The 26,847-nt window shown below is 47.1% G+C and overlaps 1 protein-coding gene across 1 annotated transcript; it reads left to right on the forward strand.

Moving 5' to 3' along the window:
• The first annotated feature begins 723 nt into the window (after nt 1-723).
• si:ch211-158d24.2 (multiple epidermal growth factor-like domains protein 9) lies at nt 724-26,847 on the forward strand. Its single transcript, XM_068566579.1, has 6 exons — nt 724-1,369; nt 6,292-6,496; nt 15,430-15,569; nt 19,028-19,177; nt 23,867-24,136; nt 25,043-26,847. Exons 1-6 carry the CDS (start codon nt 844-846, stop codon nt 25,591-25,593), a joined length of 1,842 nt encoding a protein of 613 aa, XP_068422680.1. The 5' UTR covers nt 724-843; the 3' UTR covers nt 25,594-26,847.

Raw genomic sequence — 26,847 nt, forward strand, 5'->3', positions numbered from 1 at the left:
GTGTTCAGTGTTAAGAAAGAAAAAAATCAACAGCATTAATTAAATACGTCTGTATAAATAACGCAGATAAGTGAATTTACTCAGGTAAACATTTACATGTAGAAATGGTAAACACACAACAGAGATACTTTGCATCTCCTCATACAGTACTCTACCGCCACCTACTGGTAGAAAGGTCAACTTTCACTCTGGTCTCCTCATACAGGCTCTGCTCGGTGTTCACTCAAAAAACGTGTATGTGTGTGTGGGTGGGTGTGTGTATGTGTATATTATAGGACTTTACTAAATAAATAAAAGAGGGTTTTTCCTATTCAATCGACCCGTGAATGAGAGTGTATGACTTGATTGAATGAGTGATGCAGGAATGTGAATGTGTCCTCGAGCCCAGACAAAGGTGATGGAGGCTTCGCGGAGCGGACTCTCCTCCAGCCCCGTGCAGCGGTGGAGTTGTCAGTCACGTGCACACAATGATGATGACTAACATCATTCCATCTTTACCAAATATACTTCCTCAAGCTGCTCACTCAATGCAACCAAATGTTTTATGTTCAGATAATCTTCAGACGTTGTATCATTTACGACATATTGTGTTCCGCAGGGTGTCTGTGTCTGTCCAACCAGCGAGCTAACGAGCGCCCTTAAGACACTCTTGCAGCGCTCCCATTGGCTGAGGAGCCCGTCCGTCAGGGCCGTGGTAGGCTGCAGAGCAGGCGGAGATGTGGTTCAGAGGGCAGCTCACAGCAGCGTACGCCGCCGGGGACATCAATGGTGGAGTACGCGTCCATTCAGGGAAGGGTCTGAGAGAGACCACTACTGCGGCTTAATGGAGAGCTGAAAGTGAATATGAGGTTCACGTCCTTAATGATGTACATATCTCCGGCTCTGCTATTTATTTTGTATGTATATATCGGGTTTTCTGACGCCGCTCCCCGCATCAGTCCCTACGATGCGTCGCCTCTCTCCGGGAAGCCCGGCTCAGCCTCCGACACCTGGGAGACCTTCCGCACCGACCTGCCTCGTCCTGTCCCCGGGAGCCGGCTCACTCTCGGGCCTTTAATCGAGCTCACATCGTCGCCTGCCATTGTTTCTGCCGGCCCGACCACCACCGCTCGCGCCATCACCGCAGCCACCTTCCAGCCTCCAGCCGCGGCCCCGGACACCGGACTAATCCCCGCCGTCAGGGAACAAATAACAGCGCCGGGTCCCAGGTCAACCGGCAAACGATCCACCGATGCACAAACATCCCTCTTTGCTCCGGAGAAACGGCTGCAGACCATGGTGTCCCAGACCATGGTGTCCCAGCGCACAGCCAACGACGCCTGGACCGCAGATGGTGCCGGCCCGTCCGGTACCTCCGTAGAGAGTCAAGGTGAGTCCCGGACCCCGAGGAGTAACGATGAGCTGCGTGGTGTTTCCTTTGCATATTCATATTCCGATAAGGAGTCTGTGAAGGAGGAGACACCCGTGTCTGTTTGGACTGCCAGAGAGCAGGAGGGCCCGGGCTTTGACGCAGAGCACCGGGCTGCACACGGGCCCGCTGGACCCTGCAGACCTGATCCCAGGCTCATGCACTCCGGGTCAGCCCAGTACTCCAGAGCACGTTAATTACCGGACGAGAGTGCCACATATTACTGTGTGTGTGTGTGTGTGTGTGTGTGTGTGTGTGTGTGTGTGTGTGTGTGTGTGTGTGTGTGTGTGTGTGTGTGTGTGTGGAGGGGGGGGCGGGGGGGTCCCTGTTGTTGTTCAGTCAGTGATCCGATCCGTCAGTGCAGACCTGGGTCCTTTTGTGCTCCAGCAGACGGGTGTGATGATGAGGGGCTCAGGAGCTGCTCCCCTCATCCTCTATTGTTGTTTGCATGGAGACACAGAACAAGGCCGTGCAGCCAAAATGGCCAAGCAGGCTAGAATGAGCTGCCAGAGGAGCCCCTCCTCACCAGGTCTCCATGTGGACGTGTTGTTCTCTGTGGGGGCGTCCAGAGGGTTCTTTGATGGGTGGGAGAGGCCATATTGTTCCCTCTGTTCATTCCTCCTAAACTACATGTATTAACCCAGCGGGTTGGATTGGTCCACTGCAAGTATTAGGATTATAAATCTGATATTAAGATGTAACAAACAGAGCATGCAGAAATGGTCAAATATTGGTTTCGGTGCCAAGACGGGTCGTGTCACTCTAGGATGTGTAATGTATATGAAGTGCAATTTATTAAAACCAGATTCAAGTTTAATTTAGAAAATTCACCTCCTGCATTTACAAACGGCCACAGCTGGCAACATAATGCTTGCAATATATATTTCTTCCCAGAAAATGCTAACTTCAAACCAGACATAACGCCCGTCTTCCTCCATATTCTGACTGCTGGCCCTGACAGCGGGTCCAGTCCTGTCGAGTTTTTACAGTGACCCTTTGTTCCCCCCGCTGTGTCCTGCCTTACTGCCAGCATTCATCCCACAGAGGAGGCTGTGAGCATAACTTGCTGGTTGTAATGTTGAAGCGGGACGAGGTTCTGATTGATCTCCGTGGTGTTCCTCGTCGCGAGTGGCCGGTTAAAGAGATCCAGATGTTCAGAGGAATATTCTGTCTGCTCTGAGGCTCGTGAATAGATTTTAATGATATATTGGATTTGGTGCTTACATCCTTCTCAACAGTTTACATTTGGCATTTTTTTCAATGTTTTATTTAGTCGATTAATTCTTTCTTTTACTTGCAAAAATGCCCAATGTGGTTTCCAGCTGCTCGGTTGTGAAGATTAGCTGCTTTTCTTTGTCTCATGTGACAGGGAACGTTATATGTTTAGGGTTCGGACTAACGCGCAATAAGAAAACGTTTGGCATCAGGAAACTGTGACGAGCGTTATATAGAGCAATCAAGAAAGCCGAGTCCGACTAATCCATCCATACATACTAAAGTTAGTATTTTTTTGCGTCCGTATTGCAGACGACTTGAGATAAAATGGCGGCGTGAATCTGTCGGTGTTATTTGTTAGCGTTTTTTTTGGCCCCCGAAGTCCAAAAGAAGTCTTGTTCCTCACACATCAAGCCTCGCTTAGCATACTCATTGAAAGCCCCTACAGTAATCTCAGCAGCCTTTATTGTTCTAGGTGAAGGCCGCTCGCAGTAAAGCACATCAACAAAGCCGTCACCTGTCCGACGCCCCGCCCCGCCCCGCCCGCTGCCAACACACATTCTCTGTCAGGGCAGACGCGAGGTGTGTTTTGACGCGCTCTCCTTCCTTCAACAGTCTCTGTACTTACTGAAGCGGATCACGTGGTTTGACGCCCAAACCCCAAACCCAAATTACAGTTTCCTCCGCTGCGGTTTCCTCTGCAGCGGCAGACGGAGCAGCGAACCGGGGCGAGAGAGGACTTCTGTTCGGGACTCGTTCCGAGCAGGTCTGAACACCGGCACCGCTGGCAGGGCGTCGAACAGCTGAACTCACTTCCCCCCCCCCCTTCTCTCCCGACTACACACAGGTCCAGTCCAATCCACATCAAACCTGTTGTGTGGCCCTGCAGACCTCCCACGTGGCCCCTATCCCACACCTATGGTGGTGTGAGGTGATACGCATTCACCCGAGCTCACGCATTCTCAGGCCTGATCGAGGCCGACAGTTCTTCAGTGGACGGGGCGGCGGGCCTGGTGCTCGACTCCACAGGCTTTCATTATCATAGGCCTCTCTCGGTTTTATAAGTCCAAGCACCAGTGAAAGAGGAGATTATTCTGAGTGTGGCGCTTTCACACTCAGCTGTCCTTCCGGCTTCGTCAAACTGCTGGCTGAGGTTTTGTGTGCTACCTGTAGCATACGTCCGTGAGCAGCGTTTTTGTTTTGCCCTCACAGCTCTTATCATCTGTCTGACTGCTGAGTACAGCGTGGAGACACACCTAACCTGATCAGATGAATAATAGATAGCCACTCTAACTCTACGGGGTCATCCACATGTCTGCCATCGTATCCTCTGGTTTCTTTGAGCGCACCAGTTTGAACTGGTAAACCCCTCAGCTGGACTCACTTTACCAGGTTGCTAACTTTGTCTGAGACTCACATTTTCATGAGGTGAAGTCATCATAAAACATGACATGAAGTAGTGTAAGGCAGAGCCCATGCCTGTGTGGACCTTTGTAAAGCATGACAGAGGACGTATGATGAGGAGGCCTCTGGTGCTTGTGCTCATACGTTTGATATCTGGAGTTCCAGCCCACAAATGGTGACATTCAGATTGCTAGAAGTGCCTTGATCAGGAAAATGTTCCCATCTGGCTGTCCTTCCTGTCTTTTCCCAAACACTTGTCCTTGACTTTTGTGGAAAACGTCACAGGCTCAAGGAAAGATGGGAAGGAGAATCCATGAGGAGTGTTGTCATAACAACATAACCAACCTGGTTCATATTTTACTTTATTACCAGAAATTAAATAGAATAGAAATGAAAGAAGGAATGTGAAAGTGAAACAAGGTATTTTTCACAGAGAGAACAAACATGCTGAATTAAATACGTTCTCACTAAAGTGTCGTATTCCTTTATTTTGTTATGGTTTATATGCAGATTATAATCTGATCATAAGAACAAGCAGACAATAGTTTATGAAACACAACTCAGTGTAATCTAGAAGTGACTTGTTTTATTGTAATTTGACAAAATAATTGATTCAAAAGATGATAATCAGAAACATGACCTCATGGTTCTATGCTCTGACCTCATGGTTCTATGCTCTGACCTCATGGTTCTATGCTCTGACCTCAGGGTTCTATGCTCTGATCTCATGATTCTATGCTCTGACCTCATGGTTCTATGCTCTGACCTCAGGGTTCTATGATCTGATCTCATGATTCTATGCTCTGACCTCATGGTTCTATGCTCTGACCTCATGGTTCTATGCTCTGACCTCATGGTTCTATGCTCTGACCTCAGGGTTCTATGCTCTGATCTCATGATTCTATGCTCTGACCTCATGGTTCTATGCTCTGACCTCAGGGTTCTATGCTCTGATCTCATGATTCTATGCTCTGACCTCATGGTTCTATGCTCTGACCTCATGGTTCCATGCTCTGATCTCATGGTTCTATGCTCTGATCTCATGATTCTATGCTCTGACCTCATGGTTCTATGCTCTGACCTCAGGGTTCTATGCTCTGATCTCATGATTCTATGCTCTGACCTCATGATTCTATGCTCTGATCTCATGGTTCTATGCTCTGACCTCATGGTTCTATGCTCGGACCTCAGGGTTCTATGCTCTGATCTCATGGTTCTATGCTCGGACCTCAGGGTTCTATGCTCTGATCTCAGGGTTCTATGCTCAGACCTCAGGCTTCTATGCTCTGATCTCAGGGTTCTATGCTCTGATCTCATGGTTCTGTGCTCTGATCTCATGGTTCTATGCTCTGATCTCATGGTTCTATGCTCTGATCTCATGGTTCTATGCTCTGATCTCATGGTTCTATGCTCTGACCTCAGGGTTCTATGCTCTGATCTCAGGGTTCTATGCTGTTTTTACATCTTTCAGTGAGTTAGTGAAGGCTCGTAGAGCTCCTGTGCTCATGCTCTTGGCTATAGTCACACTCGCCCACCGTCCAATGAGATGCCCCTGCACTCAGCCCCGGAAGAGTTTATGTCACAATTAAAGTGATAACATTGAACATATTGTAATTTGTAAACAAGTTTCTAGTATGATAGTGTTCTCTGGTACTTTACAGAAGCACAATGACTTCTCCATTTCCAAACACGGTGTATCTCCGTTTCTGTTCTGAAAAGTCAAAGGCCGATGGTAAACCAGCTAGGATATCGCCCCAAAACAGGAACTGTGAGCAATGTTTCAGGTTTCTGTGTTCAGTTAAAGGGAAATGAATTGCAGCGATTGAGTCTCATGTGAAACGCATTCCAACTGCTGAATGCTGAGCCGAGTGAAGTCTCCCTGGTAGATGACTTCAATTGAAGCGCCAATAGAATTTTATTTGCGCCATTATTGTTGGTGCCGCCATCCCCAAGACAATTCCCCTCGAACCTAGAACCTCCAACAACACAGGACACGGTGCGTTGGTTTCCCAGGGTTCGGTGGGTTGTTCCACCACTTCCTCTTCTGGGGATGGTAGAGCTTCCACTGCTGCTACTAGGGAAACAAAATCACCCTCTTCTTCTTTGGTGTTAATTTGGTGTTGTAATAACAAGCATTATTAAAAATCTGAAAATAGACTTTAACTTTAAAAGAAAAGAGCAAAATCTCTCTGCATAAAAACTGCATAACACAAATGTAAATGTATTGTATTTCTCACTGCATGTATCTCCTCCCATCTTTCCAGAGGCCCTTTGTAACTGCAGCAGTGGCGTTGAGGGCATTTTGGATCCGGACGAGTGTGACCGGAGGACCGGTCAGTGTTCCTGTCTGTCGGGCTACAGCGGCCTGCAGTGCGAGGACTGCGAGGAGGGACACTTCACCAACGGCACCAGCGGCTGCCTGCCCTGCGCCTGCGACTCCTTCGGCGCAGTGAACCACCTCTGTGACAGGTCAGCCATGTTGGACATGTTTGTTTGTTCAGTCAACATACCGAAGCTCTGTGATTGGCTGGAAAGTGGTCATCTCGGCAGAAACACATTGGATTGAGGAGATGGAGGCTGAAGTGTGAATATGGACTTGTATTCCTTTGGTGGCCTGAAACATGAATACAAAAAGGCTAATAACCAGTGGGTGTAAGTGGACTAACATAACTTATTATGGTAGTAATACATCTATGCGCCACATGAAAACGAGTAAAGCTTGGTCCTGACGGCCTAACCCGCCACAACTTTCAATAAAATCTGACGACAAATGAGATTGATAACAAACTCTTGTCTTTGAGGGAAAAGGACTTGTCTTTTTGAGAAGCAAGTTCCTCTTGTTTGATTATATTTCAAACCAGCCGGTATTGCTATTCCAGCTGCACTAGCATTAGCACTAGCATTAGCTGTGTAGTAGTTGCATGTGGGTCTCGTTCACATTTGCTGAAAAGTCATGTGATTGGATGGAGATAACTAAACTGTTGCCAAACATAGATTAAGATGATATGAAGTTAGAATAAGGCATTTATAGATATCAAAATGGTTATGGTAGCTCACACATAGCACATTGATGTATTTCTCTAGTGGGTTTGGAGTGTTTTACTGGAATAATGCTTCTGACCCTAGACACTGGTTGCACTTGGACTTCAGTTTGCTCAACAAGCAGGTCTTCCTGTCCATAAGGGGACAACACAGAGCACCCGACGTGTTCACCTATCCTTCAATAACCGGGAAGCAGCCATTTGGACTGGCAGCCCACCACAGCCTTTTGCAGAAGACCGCTAATGATGTCACTGTGATCTAAACTTGGAAACAAATCCTGTTTGTCAGACTGTTGAGATTTATTTTGAGCCTTACTGAATATTTTCAGGTATCTCTCATATTTATATAGTCTGTTGTATATGTGCACTGGGTTTTCATTACAAAGGCTCTGGAAGATATGTGATGCGTCTGCAGCTTCTTAAAGACGGACTATCTTTAGCAGCAGTGCTGTGGTCTACCAAGGCCAAACAGACTGTGTGCTGTGAATGAGTATTTGTTATCTCAACAAGACTGAGACCAGATGTTCTGGGCTCAGACGTGATGTTCATAACACAATAGCCCTGCAGAATCCTTATTCTGGCGATGAAGCGAAGCCGTGATCCCGCAGGCCTCCCTGAAGGCAGCAAAATGAACTCCAGACCCGGCTTACTCCTCTAAATCCAAGCCAGAAAGCACACGGCAGACCCTGATGCAGTTTTCTCCACAAGTCACAGGAGCTGTGACTTGAAAAGAAGCTGCGTGTGTGGGTTGGGAACGAGGTAAAAATAGCGACTCTACGTTCTGCCCCTGACCATGAAAAGCAATGCTGCAGCTTTTCAAACGCTCGAGTCCAATGTGTGGAGGATTTGTGTTGTCATGCTCTGGAAGGAATACGTCACAGTGGAGCTTACATAAGCCCAAACCTCATAGGTGCAGTCCAGCACTGGAAACACAGAATGTCCTTTTCCTGTTCGTGAAGCCTGAAACGCTGTCTGCGGTTCAATGGGATGTAGGTGAAGGTGCAGGCAGCTGCCTCACAGTGACGCACCTAATACAGGCCTTCTCAGACAGTCTGAGCCCGGCCAGGCCACTGCTAGCCCCGCTAGCCAAGGGTCCCCTTCAGGAGCTTATCACCGCCAGTTACACAGATAAGCCAGCTTTTCCTACCCCCCAGCACTCGAGTATCTTTCCCATTAAGTAATGAGCCAGTCACAGGGCTTTAGTTGTGTCCACAGCTACGGGAACTCCATGCAATGACAAGGAACAGGGAAGCAATAATCCAGTGATTTTGCATAGAGCCAACCAGCTGCAGACAGCATTTCACCAGACAGATGCTGGGTGGGGAGACACACTTGTGGATGTCAGGAGCCAGTCAGTGTATCATCAACACAGAAACTTTCCAGCTCATCTGTTTCATTGTTAACGGTCCACAATCTACTTTGGATACTGTGGCTCAGCCAAGAACTATAACAGCAAGGACCACCAGACATGAGGCCCAACGTGGCCAGAAGTAAGTGGACATTACAATGAGGGCGACTTCTCAGTCGTTAGTGGATTCATCAGCCGCTTGGTCTTAATCATCTTAGATTTCTTAACTGGATTAGTCGTGTTTTAAGCTTTTTTCCATGCTGAATGACTTCTTCCCTCGCCCTTAATGAACACATCTCTGGTAGACACAAGATTTAAAATCAGGTTTTTGTGTGATTCTTTGTGGTGAACCTCAGTTTCACAGATCTGTGGGTGAGAACTCTCCACAATTGATGCGGTGTGGCATTTTATGACGTTATCACAATCTTTTGTTACTTGCTATTTCCACCATATGCTTCAGAGTCTAAAGAAGGAGGCACTCAGCCATTTCCTCCCTGTTATACACTGAGTGGTGTTAGCTGTGACGTCACAGGGTTAGTCCACACAAGGGGGTAAATTGATTATGTAAAGCTATGTGTTTAGGTTGATTTGTTATGTACAATATGTGTACAATATGTTAGGAGTATTTCAAAGTGTTTCTAATGTAATTGAAGGTTTAAAGGTATAGCTTTTGCAACTCAACATGTGTAAAGAAGTAAATGGTTTGACTCATGATGCAAACTAGATCTTGCTGATTGAAGGCTGTATTTAACTAGATGCCTTTGGATGTTAGAGGGGATTGTGAGGGTGGGGGGGGGGACCTTTCAGGGATTATCAACCCCTGATGTTAGGTGAAAGGTCTGGCACGCCGTTGGTGTTCCAGTTCCACCCAAAGGTGTTGGATGAGGTCCAGGTTCCACACTGGGAACCCATTCCTTAAGGAGTGTTGGACATGTTGGACCTTGTCATGTTGAAACAGGTTTACATATCTTTCACTAGCCATGTTTCCATTCACAGACTAGTATGCACATGTTGAAGTAGGCGGTTTTTGATGCGTGGAATTGAATATGGAAACATCTTTACAGAATATCGTGTAGCTCCCGTAAGTGATCAGCTGACTGATCATTTCTTTTTAGACTGTAATCCAAAGGTTTGCTTTCAATCAACTGGACGGTTGAACAGAAGCAGGTCTCTTGAAACTGTAGCGTTTCATTCATTGGATCTTTCCCCAGACCCATCGTGCACATTGCCGTGAGGCAGAGGACTGCAGGGTCACGGGACCAGGAGAGCAGCCTTCAGCCTTTAGCTGCACGTATCATTGCCCTTTAGCTGCGGGTTCCTCATGTCATAGGAAATAATGGGCCAGTGTGCTTTCTTCACAGCGTTCTCATTTACAACCAGCTGTGACGTCAGGAGCGCTGATGGACTCTCAATAGCAGCAGGTTCCTTCCAGGCGCCTGCGAGCTGACTGACAGCCAGCTGAGCTCAAACAATCACACAACTCTGAGTTGTTGGAAAGTGTTTCCTGTGGTGTTGAGGCAGCAATATAACTACGAGCAGTGTGACTGATCCCCCTCACGGCTCGGCACACACAGGAAACACAGATTAATAACGCAGTTCAGCGTTAACCACCACAGTGTAAATAAAGTTGCTTGAAGGAGATGTTTTGAAAACAACATAAATAGATATTGGAGATTACTATCAGCGGCAAAAAACGTGATCAGAGATCTCTAAAAGCCCATCCGATTCGAACTCTGACTTGTATGATCCGCTGCTCCACTATGAACTACAGTAGAATAAAGAGCTTAAAGAGCTCCCATCTTAAAAGCTTGCTTTCGATTTGAAAACCCGAGATGTGTATTTGTGCATGGATTGAGTTATGACGACTCCCTCTCTCTGACACGCATATGAAGTCTCTGTTGTTGTGCATTTGTCTGGCTCGCTGGACAAATATAGATGACGTGACATCACGAGGAGATATTTCCAGAATATTTATTTTCAGCTATCTAAAACATCAACGTTAACGTCACAATCAAAGAGCAAAACCCTCTCTCTCTCTCCCTCGTGGAACACTGTGCAGACTCATTCGGTCATGAAGTAGAAATGCCCAGAAGATCAATTTGTTCTCATAATCTCAAAGAAGCCGAATGCACAGGAGCCACGAGACGTTCTGAGTCAAGCCTTCCTCTAGTTTCCTCTGCCTATAGCTCAGACTTTATTCACTTATCAATACAACTCAGTGTTGAAATAAGGAGTTGAGGTTATTTAACGACAGAGGTTCCAGTGGGGACATCGAATGTAAACGGCCACCAGAGCAACATTTCAGGTTCAACGTTCACGACGGTGCCAGAGGGGAAATGTACTGAGCATCTGGCAAAGCTCTTGTTATCTCCACGCTACAGTTATTTGCTTTCAAAGAGGCATAACTACTGCTACTTGTGATGTCACTGAAAGCACTAACTCATGTAGCTGATCCATTGATGAGGCGGATGAACCATAAACACATTGCCTGCTTTACACTACGTTTGAACTCCTTTAACACTCTGTTATCTCCATTAGACACGTCATCCAACAGCCTGTGTGTGTGTGTTTGCTAAACTGTCAATCATCTGCACCCAGAATGCTCCTGTGAAAACACCAGGAACCAATTAGAAGTCAGAGCTTGAACACACGGGTTTGTTCTTTGGTGTGAACAGCTCGTTTCATAAATTGTTTCAGGTATTGGACACATTGTAATTGTTTCTCGATATTAGGGCTCAATGTAAATGTCATTAGGATGCATCCCCTGGGGGCCATGTGCAGAGTGCCATGGTAGTCCAGCACTTGTTAAAGGTCCTCAGCTCAATAGTTGGAACATTTTTAAAGCAGCAAACAACTAGTATCTTAATGTGTAGTGCAGTAATGTCGACCTGAGTACAGGATGAAGTCGCTCATCACCACGGCTCTCATGCGGCAGTCACAGCTGATGGCGCCTTTGACGCGTGAATTAATGAGGATTATCCCTATGATTAAAGGAAATGTAACCGCATCCTTATTTAATGTTCGGAAGAACCTGAATGAGATTCCTCCGCTTGTTCGCTGCATCGTAAACCATGTGATCCCTCAATATTAACCACTTAACTCTGTCATAACAAGTGTCAGCCCGGTATTTGGGTCAGCTCCTTTGGGCCTTTGCCTGTAAGGCTTTCCTTTTTACGATATGGTATGGAAAGCCTCACAGTCTGTAATGAAATATTGATTGTGGGTGCAGATGTTTCCGCCTCTGCATCGTATGTCACTGCAGTGGAAGCGTCATGGCCATCGATGTATTCTTACTCCCACTGTGGGTCTGACTGGATCATGTATGAGCACTGGTTCCCAGTGTTAAAACTACACTGTGACCTGTTTTCATTTGTGCGTTTGAGGACCCGATCATCCTGCTGTCGCCACGCAGCGGCAGTGGACCGCAGAGCCACGTGCCCGAGTCCGGACTAATGGCCACATCCGACCCGGGGCACCACCGCACCGCCCCATCGGGGTCAGACACAGATGGACAGATTGATTCAAGGCCTCGTAGCTATTCGGCCACGTTTTGTAAATTCACTTTCTGGCTTTTAACAGTTAAACATGCCTTCACTCCGCCGTCAAGGAATAGTGAGACATTTTGGAAAAGTAGTTTGCTACGTAGACTGAATAAGAAGAGGAAGTAGTCCTGCTGAAGTCCCCCGTGAGCACACGGAGCAAGCTAACACGGGATATGTGTAATGATCCCACAGAAGGTTTGACCTCTGTTAAAGCTCTACTGTCAAAAGAACATATCATAATGATGATGACACGCTGGCGAGATACAACCTGTAAATTGGACGGGTTTGAACTTGTTGGAAGAATTAACTCCACTTAGCAGTCCCCCTTTGCATCCAGTGTGTGTACTAAGCTAGGCATCTCTCACTACATGTAGTGTAGTCGACACATAATGAGCCGTGACCTCTGACCGGCTCAGATGTTAAAAAGCCTTTTGAAAAAACATCTTTGTAGTTTTTCATCACCTCGCCATCGTTTCTCTAGCGTGACTCCAGCCCGGTTACCGGCACTGTATGTAATGTTTCACCAAGCTCCGCCCATAAATCATGATGATGATGACAAAACAGATCATATTTCATGGTGTGATCACTGGTTGGAATGTCGGCCTGTTGTCTCAAAACTATGTGGACGTGTCCGCGCCTGTGTCGGGACCGCGGAGAACCGATCACAAGACCTGCCCGCACGCCCGTCAGGCCGTGACTGCTCAGCCGGCAATGCAACTGAACCGGCTCAGTGTTGTGCTGATATGTTATTGTGATGTTGCTCTTGGTAATGTAACCAGGGATCACGTCTCTTCTGCAGGGAGCTCCGCTGTTATCCGACACATGTTGTAGCCGATGGGCAGAACGGGGTTAAGCTCGTCGCCTGTCACACTGACCTACTTTGCATGCAGGTCTGAGAGCAGGGGGGTCACACCCAGCTACAACACCCCTTAACCCGGCAGGGATTACTGGCTGCTGCATGCCCCAAGCCTCAGCTCTGTACATAAGGATCTGTCTACCCCTTCTCTAGGGAATTTACATTATCATAATATATATTTCTATAAGAATATTCAAACAGATATTCTATGATGGTATTATTCACTCCTTGAAAAGCTGTTTATTGAAGATCAGTTACGATACAACAGTAAGATTCATAGACAGCTTCTCTGTCAATATTTTAGACTTTTATATATATAAGGTACATCATCATCATCATCATCATCATCGTGTCGTGGGCCTAGCTGGACACGTGGAAGCTTCTCCTCTGGTCACAGGAGCCTTCGATGCAGGTGAAGAAACCCGCATCCACAAGCTGCTGCAGCGTCCTGCAGCGTCCTTTCTTTTTCACAAAAGGCTTCGAGTTGTCAACAAAGATGGAGGCGTTCTGTGTCCAGACCGCGTTGGCACCGACTTCAAAATGGCCCACGGCGATTATTTAAGATGATAAATAAACTAGATAATGGCTTGGGCACGTTATTAATAAATTACACTTCTTGCTTGCAGCTTCCTGTGTGGAGCTACTGGCAGCTGGGGGCGTGGCTTAGGCTCCTGAAGCGGCTAGCTTAACGGCTGCATTAGCATCAGTTCAGGTTCAGGTCACAATACATCAGTGTATAAAAAAACCTTCACAAACAAAGTATGTCCAATGTCAGAGTATTTTAAATTAAATTACAGTGCAACAAAACTGCATAACAGAAAGTTTACAGGCATTTATTCATGGTGGAGTTAAACAAATCAAAGTTGCGCTAATGTCCAAATTTGCTATAACATTTTAATTTAATTGTTGAATAGGGATCTGTCAAATATTCAAGTTAAGGTTTCCAGTAATGACGGCCCAACACAGGGGCTGAGGTACGCCGCATCCTCCCCTGGAGGCTCTAAATTGCTAAACTGACCTGGTCCCGAATAATCATCTGGATTTTATATTTCGAGTGCATTTTAAAATCAAGCACTTCAGTGAGAGTGAGAGTTGCTGCTCCCTGTCTCTGGGACAGTTGTACATTATCTCTCTGACTGACTGCATTAGGGTCATATGAAGCAGCGTGTGTGTGTGTGCGTGCGTGCGTGCGTGTGCACGTGTGTGTGTGTGTGTTGATGCCCCACTAAGCCTGGCCGTGGGCCTCCTCATTTGCATTGAGTGCAGTGGTTTTAACAAAGCCCAGATTGTGTAGACCCACGCTCATGCAAAGTGCTGCCAGTCACTCTTGATTTGCTTCAATTGTTTTGAAGTCATTGTCCTCAGATTATGTTCTGAGTCCATTGTCTGGGTTGGAGGGCTGATCAGACTTGACTTGGTGCTGTACTTTGAGGAGATAACCTCGAGATCAGAGAGCCATGGAGGATTCCTCCCTGGGAAGAAGTGAAGCCTCACTGCACCTCGCTGTTCCCTCATGTATAAATGAGCATGTCTCCACTGGGTTTAACAGCCAGAGAGGATGAGGGTTCAGATCAACCTGAAGAAGACACACAGCAAATAAAACACGGTGATGTGTGCATTATTGCTGAGGAGCTCTTCACTGATCATCTCAGCTGAGAGCAGTCTACCTGTAAAACACACAAGTTGAAATGCCGATGCAGATACTCATCGCAATTTGAAAGTGTAAAAAAATGTATTTCACTAGAAAATGTTTTTTTTAAAACTGTAAACTAAATGAGTGCAGAGTGCATCTCTGTTGCCACATAAAACAACACACACATTCCAGACATTTAAACTAGCATGAACCGTATATTGCACTATAAGAAAAGGGGCTCTAAACCAATAAGCGTGGCAAAGACAAACATGCAGTTTAATGGCAACAGTAACCGTTTAGACGGCTAAAAGCGATCCGTAACCAACACAAGCACATGAATGACAAAAAGCACTCGACCCGTGTTAGTGTGAGTTGAATTCACTGGAGCTGCTAATGAGAATCACTGGAGCGGCTTTCTTCCTGTCGCTTCATGTGACGGGGACACAGATGGTGCATTTCAGAGTACTTTCTATGTCATCCCGCTGCCATCGCTATGCTGTAGAAGTAATTCCTCACATTGCTCACTTACATGGTTAAAATGGGGCTGAGTAAATATTACAGATGCACCTTTTTAACATTGTAGTCGGTTGCGTTAACCCTGTAGCTCCTCAGGAGCCCTCTGACCAAGCTAAAGAGGGCTCCTGGCGGTTTCTTATCTATAAAGTACAAAGGAAACTTGCACGTCATGGTTTGTGTATTATCCAGTACGCACTTTGCAACATTGTCTTTGGATGACGCACTAATTTAAGAATCCGCCATTTTTTTGGAGGATTTGGTGGACCGATCCTTTACAGACATAAAGACAAACAGGCTTCACCATGGATGGAGCCGTGTGATGCTTCATACCTGGAACAGAGCTCTAAAAAGCAGAAAATCAACAGGCTGGACTTCCGTCCGATGACATCACATGTGTTGCTCGCTGTTTTGATCTGTTGGTCTGAGACCGTGTTGTCTGACAGCTTCTCTTCTGTTCTCCTTTCAGCTCAGGGATATGTGTGTGCAAGACGGGAGTGTACGGACCAAAGTGTGATGAATGCCACCCGGGTTTCTTCCACTTCAGCAGCACGGGCTGCCGGCCCTGCCAGTGTCACAACCACAGCAGCTACTGCCACCCACAGTCCGGTGAGTCTGAGGCACCAATGTGTTCAGTATGAGTCACAGGAATCATAAACATGAAGCAACATACACATTACCTCCCGTTTGTGTCCTGCATTGAAGCTCAGAGTTGCTTTTATTTTGTTGTGAAGTTGCCAATGAGCAGCGTCGAGAAGATAACACATCCTGGGTTCACATCCAAGGAGAGCATCTCTCCAATAAGTGGTGTAAAGTAGGTCAGAGCTACTTAAAGGGGACGTAGGATGAGGAGGCCTCTGGTGCTTGTGCTCATACGTTTGATATCTGGAGTTCCAGCCCACAAATGGTGACATTCAGTTTGTTAGAAGTGCCTGCATCGGGAAACCGTTCCCATCTGGCTGCCCTTCCTGTCACATGCAGCCTCATTTCAACTACCTTTGCAAAGGTGTGCCATGTTTTCCTTGTGAGTCAATCAAAGCAGACTGGCCAGTATTGGGAGGAGGGGCCTAAACTTAAAGAGACAGGCGTTAAGACGGAGCCATTCAGATGAATACAGTGAATGCAGGTTCTTCAGACAGACTGAGAGAGAAATAAAGTGTTTTAACATGAAAACGTGTTCTGGTAGAAACCTAAAATACACGTATGAACATAAAGAAGAGCGTGATATGTCTCCCTAAGTGCAGTTTATACATACTTGTACATTTTTTCATTTCATGCTACTTACAGATAAGTTACTTTACAGATTAGGACTTTTCCCACAAACATGTGATCAGTTTATGAAATTAATTACAACTAATAAACAATGATATATGCATGGTATAAATTGTTATAGATTAAACTTCCCAATAGTATATAACATGAGCTTCATCTCGAATAACTACTTTTTCATGCTGCTCACATGATCATCACACTAAATCTGTATAATTACAGCAGCAGAAATCTATATTTCTCTCTCCAGCTGTATCTGCTGCTTTCACCATCAGTTCCTCTGCTAATGGACTCTGCATGAGAAAGCTGAAGCTTAACCGCCCAGTCTAAAGTTCCTGAAGTTCTCCATACATTTACCTCTGGAGCTTAGTGCATGTTGACACCTTGGTACTTTGTACCCTGAAGGGTTTAATTAGAGACTTTGGCAGGCGGGAAACCCTCCAGTTGGTCTTGAGTAAATATTTACCGTGGAGACCAGGAAAGCTGCTGGATCAGCAGCAGACATTTGTGTGAGTTAAGGTGGATTTATCCTTCTCATCATCACCGCCACATGTAAGCGTTATAATGCAGGGCCAGATGGAGTGTGAAGCCGGGCCGGGCTCAGTGTTCACAGTGCTGCGGGGCCTTCTACACGTACACAAGAACACATTGAGCAAATGCTAATTAAACAGTGCAACCCCTGTGGGCCGGAGACAAACATGACGGGGACGCGTCATTTCCAACAGGACGGAGACGGCTCTCCCCGCACTGACCCTTTGTTCTACTGGGACAAGAGATCGAGGCTGAATCAAATAATGCAGAGATAAAAGCAGTTTGTAATCAAGAGCCTTTTTTCACATGAACATAGGTTATTCACCTCTGACCCTTGAGTGCACTTGTTTAAAGCCTGACGTCCACGTGGCTTCAGCTGATCAAAAAGAAAAAAACAGAAAAGCCATCTTTTATCAACAGAAGTTATTTCTCATCACAGGTCCATCATTTGGTGGAGAGAACCAGGTCACGCCCCTCCTCCTCTGTCCTGTTATGTGCAGCAGGGTTTGCACTTCTCAGCAGCTTCTTGAACAGTTAGCGGCGCCTCTGTTAGCGGCGCCTCTGTTAGCGGCTAACGGTTAGCAGATAACTGTTAGCGGCTTCTCTGTTGGTGCATGAAACCAACGTTACGCAAAGATTTAGCCAGCTCAGCAGTCTGTGGACAGCTTTCGTCATGTCTGGAACCTCTGATCATCGTCATGAGGCTCAGCCACAAACCACCAACAGCACAATAGTGGGATCGCCTCCACAAAGATGTATAATAATAATAATGAAAGACTTTATTGTGAGATGGACAGATGGATCGGTGCGGCTGCAGCAGTGAAACATGTGCTGTACCGGTCGGGCTTGGTGAAGAGGGAGCTCAGCCGGAAGGCCGAGCTCTCCATTTACTGGTCGGTCCAGGAGACAAGTTTCCTCTGTAGGGCTCAGCCTTAGAGATAGCGTAAGGAGCTCAGACATCAGGAGGGAGCTTGGAGTCGAGCCGCTACTCCTCCGTGTTGAAAGGAGTCAGCTGAGGTGGTTCGGCATCTAATCAGGATGCTTCCTGGACGCCTCCCATTAGAGGTTTTCCAGGCACGTCCAACTGGTAGGAAGCCCCGGGGAAGACCCAGGACACGCTGGAGGGATTAAATCTCCCGGCTGACATGGGAACGCCTCAGGGTCCCCCAGAATAAGCTGGAAAGTGTTGCGGGTGAGAGGGAAGACTGGGTAGGTCTGCTGGGCCTGCTGCCACCGAGACCTGACCTGAATAAGCGGCTGACAATGGAGGGCTGGACTTTATTGTGGGAATTCATCTTATCCGAAGGGACTTTCTTTAGGTCTATTAAACCATATAGATACAACCCCAAAATAACACCATCTGCATGAAATAATAACCACTTAAACAGTATTATAGGGCAAAGTACAGACTGAACAGATGAGGTGCGATGGAAGATGTGTAGAGTTCCTGCTGTCAAGTGGAATAGAGAGGAATAGTTCACCCAAATTACAATGTTTGAAACAATTTCTACCCGCATGTTTCCCTCAATTCATGAAACAAACGTTGTATTTCTCTTGTGCCTCCAAAAACGGATGATGAACTGAGGTAAACTATGACATCAAACATCCATTTAAAAACGTGTGCAGTTTAATCCAGGTCTCATAATCCAGTCATAAATTACAATGCACATTTGTGCAAATGTGAAACTTATTCCATTAAACAACATGTTCACCATGCTGTGACTTTGCTGACTTCTGTGATATACAAAGCCAGAAATAACTCTTAAGTCTCGATGGCTGCATGTCCTTGAGCGCTTCATCATTAGGTTTCACAAACAGAAGATTTGCAGACAAAATGTGGGCTTAATAAAGTATTTCCCCCTCCTCTGCACGGCTGAAATGATCACATCATCTAAACCTGAATCCACAGATTGTGTTCTACAAATATGCAAAAATGAAACATCACTTTAAATGTAACTCGTTTATTTGTCCGCACATTATTTTAAAAGCCCAATAACTAGTTTATCATAATTTGATATTTGCTCTGATATAAATGTATAAACGCATGAATGTAGCTATCATTTCCTCCATGAAAAAGTTAACTTCAGATGAAAGAAGCAGAATATTGTCCTGAAGTGAAGCGGTTAGTCACACCAGAACAAAGAGTTCAGTGCCCAACCTGCTGTGATTAAGACTTATGCAACCAGGTTATCTCTCTTTGTGTGTCATACAGTGTACAGATCCAGGAAATGTCCCTCTAACCGCGTGCCCTTTGTTCCGTCTTCCAGGGGTGTGTATGAACTGTGAGGGCAACACCCTGGAACCCAACTGTGAGGAGTGCAGGCCGGGTTTCCACCGCGGCCCTGCAGCCGCCCTGACCGCCGCCTGTGCACCGTGTCCCTGCTCCAACTCCAGCTCCACCGGCACCTGTCACACCGGTCAGTGCTCACGCCCACACGTCAATCAAGGAGTTGACGAAGCTCCGCCCCCCCGTGAAGCTGTCGGTGGCGGTGTGGCCTTAATTGCACTATGTGATTAAATATGACCTCGTGTGTCTTTCAAAGGAAAGAGGCGGTTTGAGCGGTTGCCTCACAGCCAGAGGGGCGGGGCTCGCGTGTTTTTCCTGTGTGACCCTGCGTGTTCTCTGAGGACATGTGTGCGGCTCCCCCTGCACACATCATGGAGTATTTGATTGAAGTGTTTCTATTAACGTTGTTCTATTGCCAGGGATGCTAAACCAGAAACACGCCTCCTTTACACAAAGCTGGAATTGAGTGTTTGCTTTTGTAAGAGATATTTCAACAAAATGGGGCCTGGTTTCAGAAATTGTGTTCTCGCTCTTGCAAAAACCATTCATTTATGTTTGGGTTGTGGAAATAGCTAATCCAGAACCTTAACTGGAAGGTTTGGATCTCTTGCCAGACTGACTGAGCTCAGCAGTGACCTTCCTGTGTGACCCCGTGTGCACCTCCAGGCTGCTGCTGCCCTACTGCCAACACTCACGAGGTCTCTGTTGGTTTGAGTCACGACCATATTCATAAACCACCTTTGTTCAGCCTCACATTTCATTTTTAAAATGGCTCCACTAACCTCAATGGGTGGACCTGGTCCACTCTCATGTTTGAGGTGCCACGTGAGCTTTGTGTATCCTGTAATCTCCCCACTGAGGGACCAATAAAGGATTATCTTATTTGATGTAAGTCAGGAAAAAACAGAAAAGTATCGGTACACCGTCGGCCTGTGCTGGGAGGTATGATGGATTCATAATGCAAACAATCATAATCAATTGGAGCAGGCAGGGTTCTTCTGGTCCAGTCTTGTTAGGTCTTTGCTCTGAGGAAGGTTGCTCACAGGGAAAGGACCAGGATGCCTCAGTGACTCCATGTCCAGAGCATTGTGGCTAAAGACAACTGAGCACTGAGGAAAGGTGCTTCACTGCTCGCTCTCTGGTCTCCTCTAGCAAAGGATAACCGGCACCATCTCCTGCCAAAGGAAAGGAGAGATCGTTCCTTCCACAGTTCCAACATTTAAAGTGACACAGCACCGTCAGTAACAACCGCCGGCGCCTCTTAAGAGACGGGATGTTTGCACAGGAACCTGAACAGAGTTGTGCTGCAGTCATGAGTCATAAAAACACAGAAAAAAGTTCCGGTTCCCTCTCACGGTCTTTGTGTTTTGGTTTAAAGGCCTTAATGCGGTCTATTGTTAACACAAGCTTAAGAGAAGCTTTTACATTTCTTTACAAAGAAGTGGTTGCTAACGAGGTTAGGTTGCCATCAAGTGACTAAACCTCCTCAAGGGCGCTAGTCCGCCTTACGCTTGGTGGTGGGAAGTCATGTGACCTGGTGAGTTGTCGTCTGACGTTAGTTTTTTTTTACCTCTGGAGATTGCAGTCGCCCTTCAAAAGTCACAACATGGAGATGATCTTGCTAAACAAACATGTAAATGTAGTATGAGTATCATGCATGTTTGCCACAGAGATTATATTCTGCAACAACACAGAAGCCACTGGATAGATCCCTTTCCCTTTCCTTGAGGACACCAGTGTGACACTAACTTCTGGTTGGACTCCATTCATTGTACTTATTCTCTGTGTGAGTAATACTTATAGGACCTCTGCATACAGATGATCTACTGATCTGGTGTCAGTACGCCTCAACGCGTTCTTTTGGTTTACGCTGGTTTCTCTTAAGCCACACGTGTGTATTTTATGTCTATACCCAAAGACGACCCAGTTACCAGTAACCTAGTTCATGTTCGGTTCATTAGCTTCTCATTACTCCTCTATTAAATGGGCCGAGGGAACTACTGCTTATTCTCATTATTATCCATAATTTGTATTACTAGATGGGGCTAAAAGATAAGTCTATAAAATATCAACCAAAAAATGAAGGTGGTGATTTGGTGCCACTCCTGATTATTTTATTACTCACTTTATTTAAAACTTCCAATCATGTTAAACTGTTTTGAAAAACTGGAAAAATCAAATGTTTGACGTTGTTGGATGATGGAAATAGTTGCTGATGAATTGTTTATCAAACCTTGACATACAGGACGAACAGGTGATTATTGTGACAGCTGTTTGTTGGTGCTAACTGGTGGTCAGCCAGAAGACGATCAACTCCAACGCTCCACCATGAGGGGGCGTGGCTTGACTCCATCAGGCTCTGACATCACACCTGAACCGCTTTTGAACCGCTCCTCTCGGCTAACTGCCCGCTGAGCATCCCTGACTTGACTCCTCTCGCCTCCTGGACCAATCGTCAGCAGCCGTGCGCTGACATGACGGTCCGCCATTGTCTGCATGGCAACACGTACACATGCACTCGGGCTGTCGGGTTATGTTTGGCCCGGCCAGGGGCGGCGTGGGAGGGAAAGGGGGAGGGGCACGAGCCAGGCTGAGCCAGGCTGAGCTGAGCTGGGACAGCCTGAGCACAGCTGGGCCACTTCAGTGGCAGTCAGGCAGCAGCAGACCGGGGGAGGGGCATCACCGCCGCTGGAGAGCTGCGCTCCAGAGGCACGGATCAGGAGCATGCTCCAGATCCTCATGTGAACAGTGTGTGGCCGCGGAGGATGTTTCGGAGTAGAGGTTGCCCGGGCAACAGCGACGAGGGCCAGGATGCCACACTGGCGCGTCGCTGCGCCACACGGGGAGAGATGCTTTCTAAATGTGCTGATGAGGCCGGCTGCAGGACATGAATAACCTCCATGACACAGTGAGGTGAAGTGGAGCATTGCACCAGTTCAGAATGTGGGTCACACATATTAAATCATCCATGTATGATCGCATCGTTCCTGGCTGGGCTGGTTCAGTTCAGCCCGAGGTTCATCAAATATTTGTTTTCCTGTTTTAATTCCTCCTTCGCTCTCTTAAGTGTGTCAGAGGGGAGGAGGAGGAGGAAGGGGGCGGGCAGCTCATGTTCCCTCCGGGTTACATCACCACCTTTGAACCCGCAGCAGAGGTTAAGTCAAGCTTATCAGGAGAAGCCTGCGCTGTGCTGCAATACAAGAGTCACATGACCACCAGAGGGGGATCAACATCTAGGCCGTCCATGTAGACATCATTTAACACGGGGAACCTCATGTGTATCCCTCATGTGTACCCCTCATGTCTATCCCTCATGTGTACCCCTCATGTGTACCCCTCATGTGTACCCCTCATGTTTACCCCTCATGTGTACCCTCATGTGTACCCTCATGTGTATCCCTCATGTGTACCCCTCATGTGTACCCCTCATGTGTACCCCTCATGTCTACTCCTCATGTGTACTCCTCATGTGTACCCCTCATGTTTACCCCTCATGTTTACCCCTCATGTCTACCCATCATGTGTACCCCTCATGTGTACCCCTCATGTGTGCCCCTCATGTGTACCCCTCATGTCTAGCCCTCATGTTTACCCTCATGTGTACCCTCATGTGTACCCCTCATGTTTACCCTCATGTGTACCCCTCATGTTTACCCATCATGTCTATCCCTCATGTCTACCCCTCATGTGTACCCCTCATGTGTACCTCTCATGTGTACCCCTCATGTGTACCCCTCATGTCTACCTCTCATGTGTACCCCTGGTCCGTACTGGGGCCGTCCCACCTTAGCCCCAGGCAGGGCTCTTGGGGGGGGTGTGGGGGGTATTCTGGGGGCGTTCCTATGAGAGGCGAGCTCTGGGCAGACCTCAAACATGCTGAGAGATATTCTATGTCCCATCTGGCCTAGGAACACCCTGAGACCCCCCAGGAAGAGCTGGAGGACATAACTGGATGGATGCCTTCATTTTCACATTGTACCAAAACTCATCCCTCATAGCTTATTTACGTTTGCTCCACAGTGTACAAATGTTTAAATCAGTCATGTTTTAGAAAGGTATCCAGACTGATGACAGGAAACCACTTTAGAGGTCTTTGCCTCGTCAGTGTCGTCCTCTGGAGCAGCAGCACATGTTCCCTCATTTCAGGATTTGATGGCGTGAGCGTTATCTGACTCTCACCTCAGAGTCCTTCACATTGTTTGTGCTGTGATTCACATTCAGATCAAATGCATGATGAACTGAGTTTGGTCCAGACATGAGGATGATACGACCCCAACACACATGATGAAACACATTTAGACTGAGACGTAATAAACACCATCCTCTTTCAAATAGAACTATATATGTATATAAATACATACATTCGTACTGTTCATCTATAAATATATACACTGTCATCCGGAGCCACCTAGTGGCGCAGTGGTAGCAGTTGCGTTTGTATTAACTTTTATTGTTATTCCATCAGACGCTGATGTTATTTTTTCTTCTTCAATTCTTTATATTTTGACTCTTATTAGTTTTCCTAATGATCTGATGTATTTACTCATCTCACTCCATGCTGCACTGGTGTAGATATTTCTTCTTCTGTTGTGTTGAAAAAGCTCTGGCAGAAGATTTCCCTCCAGGATTGCGTCTGTTGATGAAAAGTCAGACAAGACAGGAACCATCTGGCTCCTTCACTGGAAACCAGCAGCGTATATTTTGTGATTCGTGTCTTTGCATCAGGTGCAAATCTGTGTTTGTCTTGAGAAAAGAAAAGGTCTCTGGTTCTGGTTGAGATGTTTCTGGGCCTCATGTGTGTCTTCCTGTTCCTGTGCAGATCCCAGTGGCTCCCCGGCGTGTGACCAGTGCCTTGCCCGGTACGCCGGCCCGCAGTGTGAGCAGTGCAGCGCCGGCTCCTACAAAGCGTCCGGGCTGTGTGTTGCATGTGACTGCACGGGGAACGCAGACCCTCAGGGACCCCCCCAGCTCTGTGACCCCGACACCGGCCAGTGCCTCCGCTGCACCAACAGCACCGCCGGGCCCCAGTGCCAGCGCTGTGCCGCGGGCTTCACGGGGGACGCCCGCGCTCACAACTGCACCCGCCCGAGTAAGACCCAAGCAGCGTCCCGATCCATGCTCACTACCTTCTCTTTATGCGCCACATTTCATTTTACTTTGTGAGGAAACAGGACTACTGAAGATCATCGTGGAGCAGTCGTACACATGCAGCCTCCAGACCAGACTGTGGGGGGTTGAAGGAGCTCCTCAGAACAGTAAAAAGAAAAAAGGGTGCTGGTTCTGGATCAAAACCCATTTTAAGGAAATAAATGACAGTTTTCCCTAGCAGACAGTGAACTAATGAACTAATAACTTATCAGACCTTTGTCGGGTTGACACACGTCTAATGAGACCACCTGACAGAGCCAGGGAGCTGTCAATCAAGCTCACTTATTAATAAAGGCTTACAAATTCAGAAATATTAGTAAATCAGAACTACTAACATTAACAATGACAACATCCAGAAGTAAATAGACAGCAGCCATTGTCATATATTAATTTAATCTTAATCTGTCCACTCATTTCATCATAGTCTATATTTACGACATGAAAATATGTGCAGTTGGCATGTGAAAAAAAAGTATGTATTCATCTCGACTCCTCTGTGACTCCTCAGTCAGTGCCTCACTTCTACAGACTAATCTTTTTACAATAAGTTTCATCTTTGTTTGATCACTTCTTAAAACCCGTTTTAAATTTGCATACATGTTCTGTGTATGACGTGATTCTTCTTGTGAGGCGCCATAGAGATAAATGCCTTATAGTTGGATATTATCTCACATATTACTTTACACACAGCAGGTACTGCGTATCCACACTAAGAGGTAGTTCTATCTTTCTGCCACCAGGTGTCACTGGTTACGTTTGCCTGCGGTTTAACCAGCTAGCCTTCAGTAATCCTTCCCTTGTCCAAGAGGACGTGAGATGACATGTTCATGTGCTTCTCTCTCCTCAGCCACCCGGCTCCTCGCCACGCCAGCGGTTGCGACCACATCTTCTCCCCCCACGCCGAGTCCATCTTCTCCCCCAACGTCGAGTCCATCTTCCCCGCCCACCACCACGAGCACCAGCACCACTTTGACCTCCGCCACGGCCCGAGGCGTCCCGGCTTCCACGTCCAGCAACAACACGAGCGCCGCGCTGAGCACCGCCGCCACCACCCAGGCGTCGCTGAGCAGCCTGAGCCCCACTGACAACACCACGGCGGCCCAGACCGAGGTCTCCTGGACGCAGTTCAACATCATCATCCTGGCCGTCATCATTCTGGTGGTGCTGGTGCTGCTGGGCTTCGTCGGTGGCGTGTACACCTACCGAGAGTACCAGAACCGCAAACTCAACGCCCCCTTCTGGACCATTGAACTGAAAGAGGACAACATCAGCTTCAGCAGCTACCACGACAGCATCCCCAACGCGGACGTGTCCGGCCTCCTCGAGGACGAGGCCAATGAGGTGGCGCCCAACGGCCAGCTGGCGCTCACCACGCAGGGCAACTGCTACAAGGCTTAGCCTCCACCCCCAAACTTTACCCCTGACACAAAGCTGCTGGAACGTACCAAATCCAAAGCTCCTTCATTCCGCCTGCTTGTTGTCACCCTGCTGCTCTGCGGCGCCTCACAACCCAGCGAGATCCAGCAGATTCCATCAAAGATATGGAAACCAGACGCAGAGTTTCCCCCTTAACGCGTTCCCTGTTTGATATGATTTAGTGTGGAACGGGGGATCCGTAAAAAAAAGGGTCCAATGAAACCGCCTGTTGGTGGCGTTGTGGCCGCGGAGGGCACAGTGAGGTCATCGCATGGCGAAGACGGGTCGAAACAGGATCCTGACGCCGCTTACAGGACCAGAAGGAGCCGAGCATTTCACATATTTTTTAAAATGGACTCTTTGACTGTTTAAGTTATAACTGGATCACGTGAACAGTGGTCCAAAACGGAGACAATGATTGTTATTTAATGAGTTTTTATTCCGTTGTTATTTATTGGTTGCCGTTTCTTCTTGGGAGACATGCTGCACATGTGGGTGTGTTTGTTCATGGTGTTTGATCTTCTGTGCTGTCCAATGGTAATTTGAATTGCCCAATATGTTTCCATGTATAGTTTGTGTGTTTGGGAGAGAAGGGGAGATGAAGATTTGAATGACTTGTCTCTTGTGAAGGTGCCAGCTCACCTGCATACCTACGAGGAGTGTTTCTTTAATCTCTGGCCAGCGAGCGCTGCGGCAGCAGTGACTCAGGCTCCAGCACATCGTCTGATCTGCTCTCTGCCGTCAACACAAAGTTCAACTAAGCGTTTGAACAATGTTTCCCATTAATCTGGAGGCGTGTTGTGTGACGTGTGCTGCTGTTGTTTTGGAGTGGAAGCAGCCTGCACATGGTTGCCTCATCACGCCGGTCATCGGCCGACCCCGGACACGCCCAGTTGTTCTGTGTTGTTTAGCTTCCATTGGTGGGGGAGGAGCTAATTATGGAACTAACTCCTCAGGTACTGGCTCTTTCCCTAATGTGATCACTGTAAATAGGATTAATGTACAGATGAATGTGAATAGTAGCACTATTATTGTACAGGTAGAATACTGTGTACACTGTCACTCAACATGCCCCGCCCCCTGATTCTGCAGTCAGCCCACAGCCTTTTCTCTTTTTATTTCTTTTTCTCAGTACTTTGCCATATACGCAGCTGCGGGATTAAAATGAACCCCCAGAACTCAAAACGAAGATTAACACGATGTAAATAATGCCCCGAAATCAGAGGTCAACTCAAA

This window comes from Clinocottus analis, unplaced genomic scaffold (assembly GCF_023055335.1).
Source record: "Clinocottus analis isolate CAN_PGR_092001 unplaced genomic scaffold, fCliAna1.0.p SCAF_7, whole genome shotgun sequence".
Lineage (NCBI taxonomy): Eukaryota > Metazoa > Chordata > Actinopteri > Perciformes > Cottidae > Clinocottus > Clinocottus analis.

What these genes read in the sequence shown, in the direction of transcription:
- si:ch211-158d24.2 (XM_068566579.1), top strand. Translation starts at nt 844, where the DNA reads ATGAGGTTCACGTCCTTAATGATGTACATATCTCCGGCTCTGCTATTT. An exon ending in GTGAACCACCTCTGTGACAG is followed by an intron (nt 6,497 to 15,429) that starts GTCAGCCATGTT and finishes TTCTCCTTTCAG; the next exon opens with CTCAGGGATATGTGTGTGCA. An exon ending in CTACTGCCACCCACAGTCCG is followed by an intron (nt 15,570 to 19,027) that starts GTGAGTCTGAGG and finishes TCCGTCTTCCAG; the next exon opens with GGGTGTGTATGAACTGTGAG.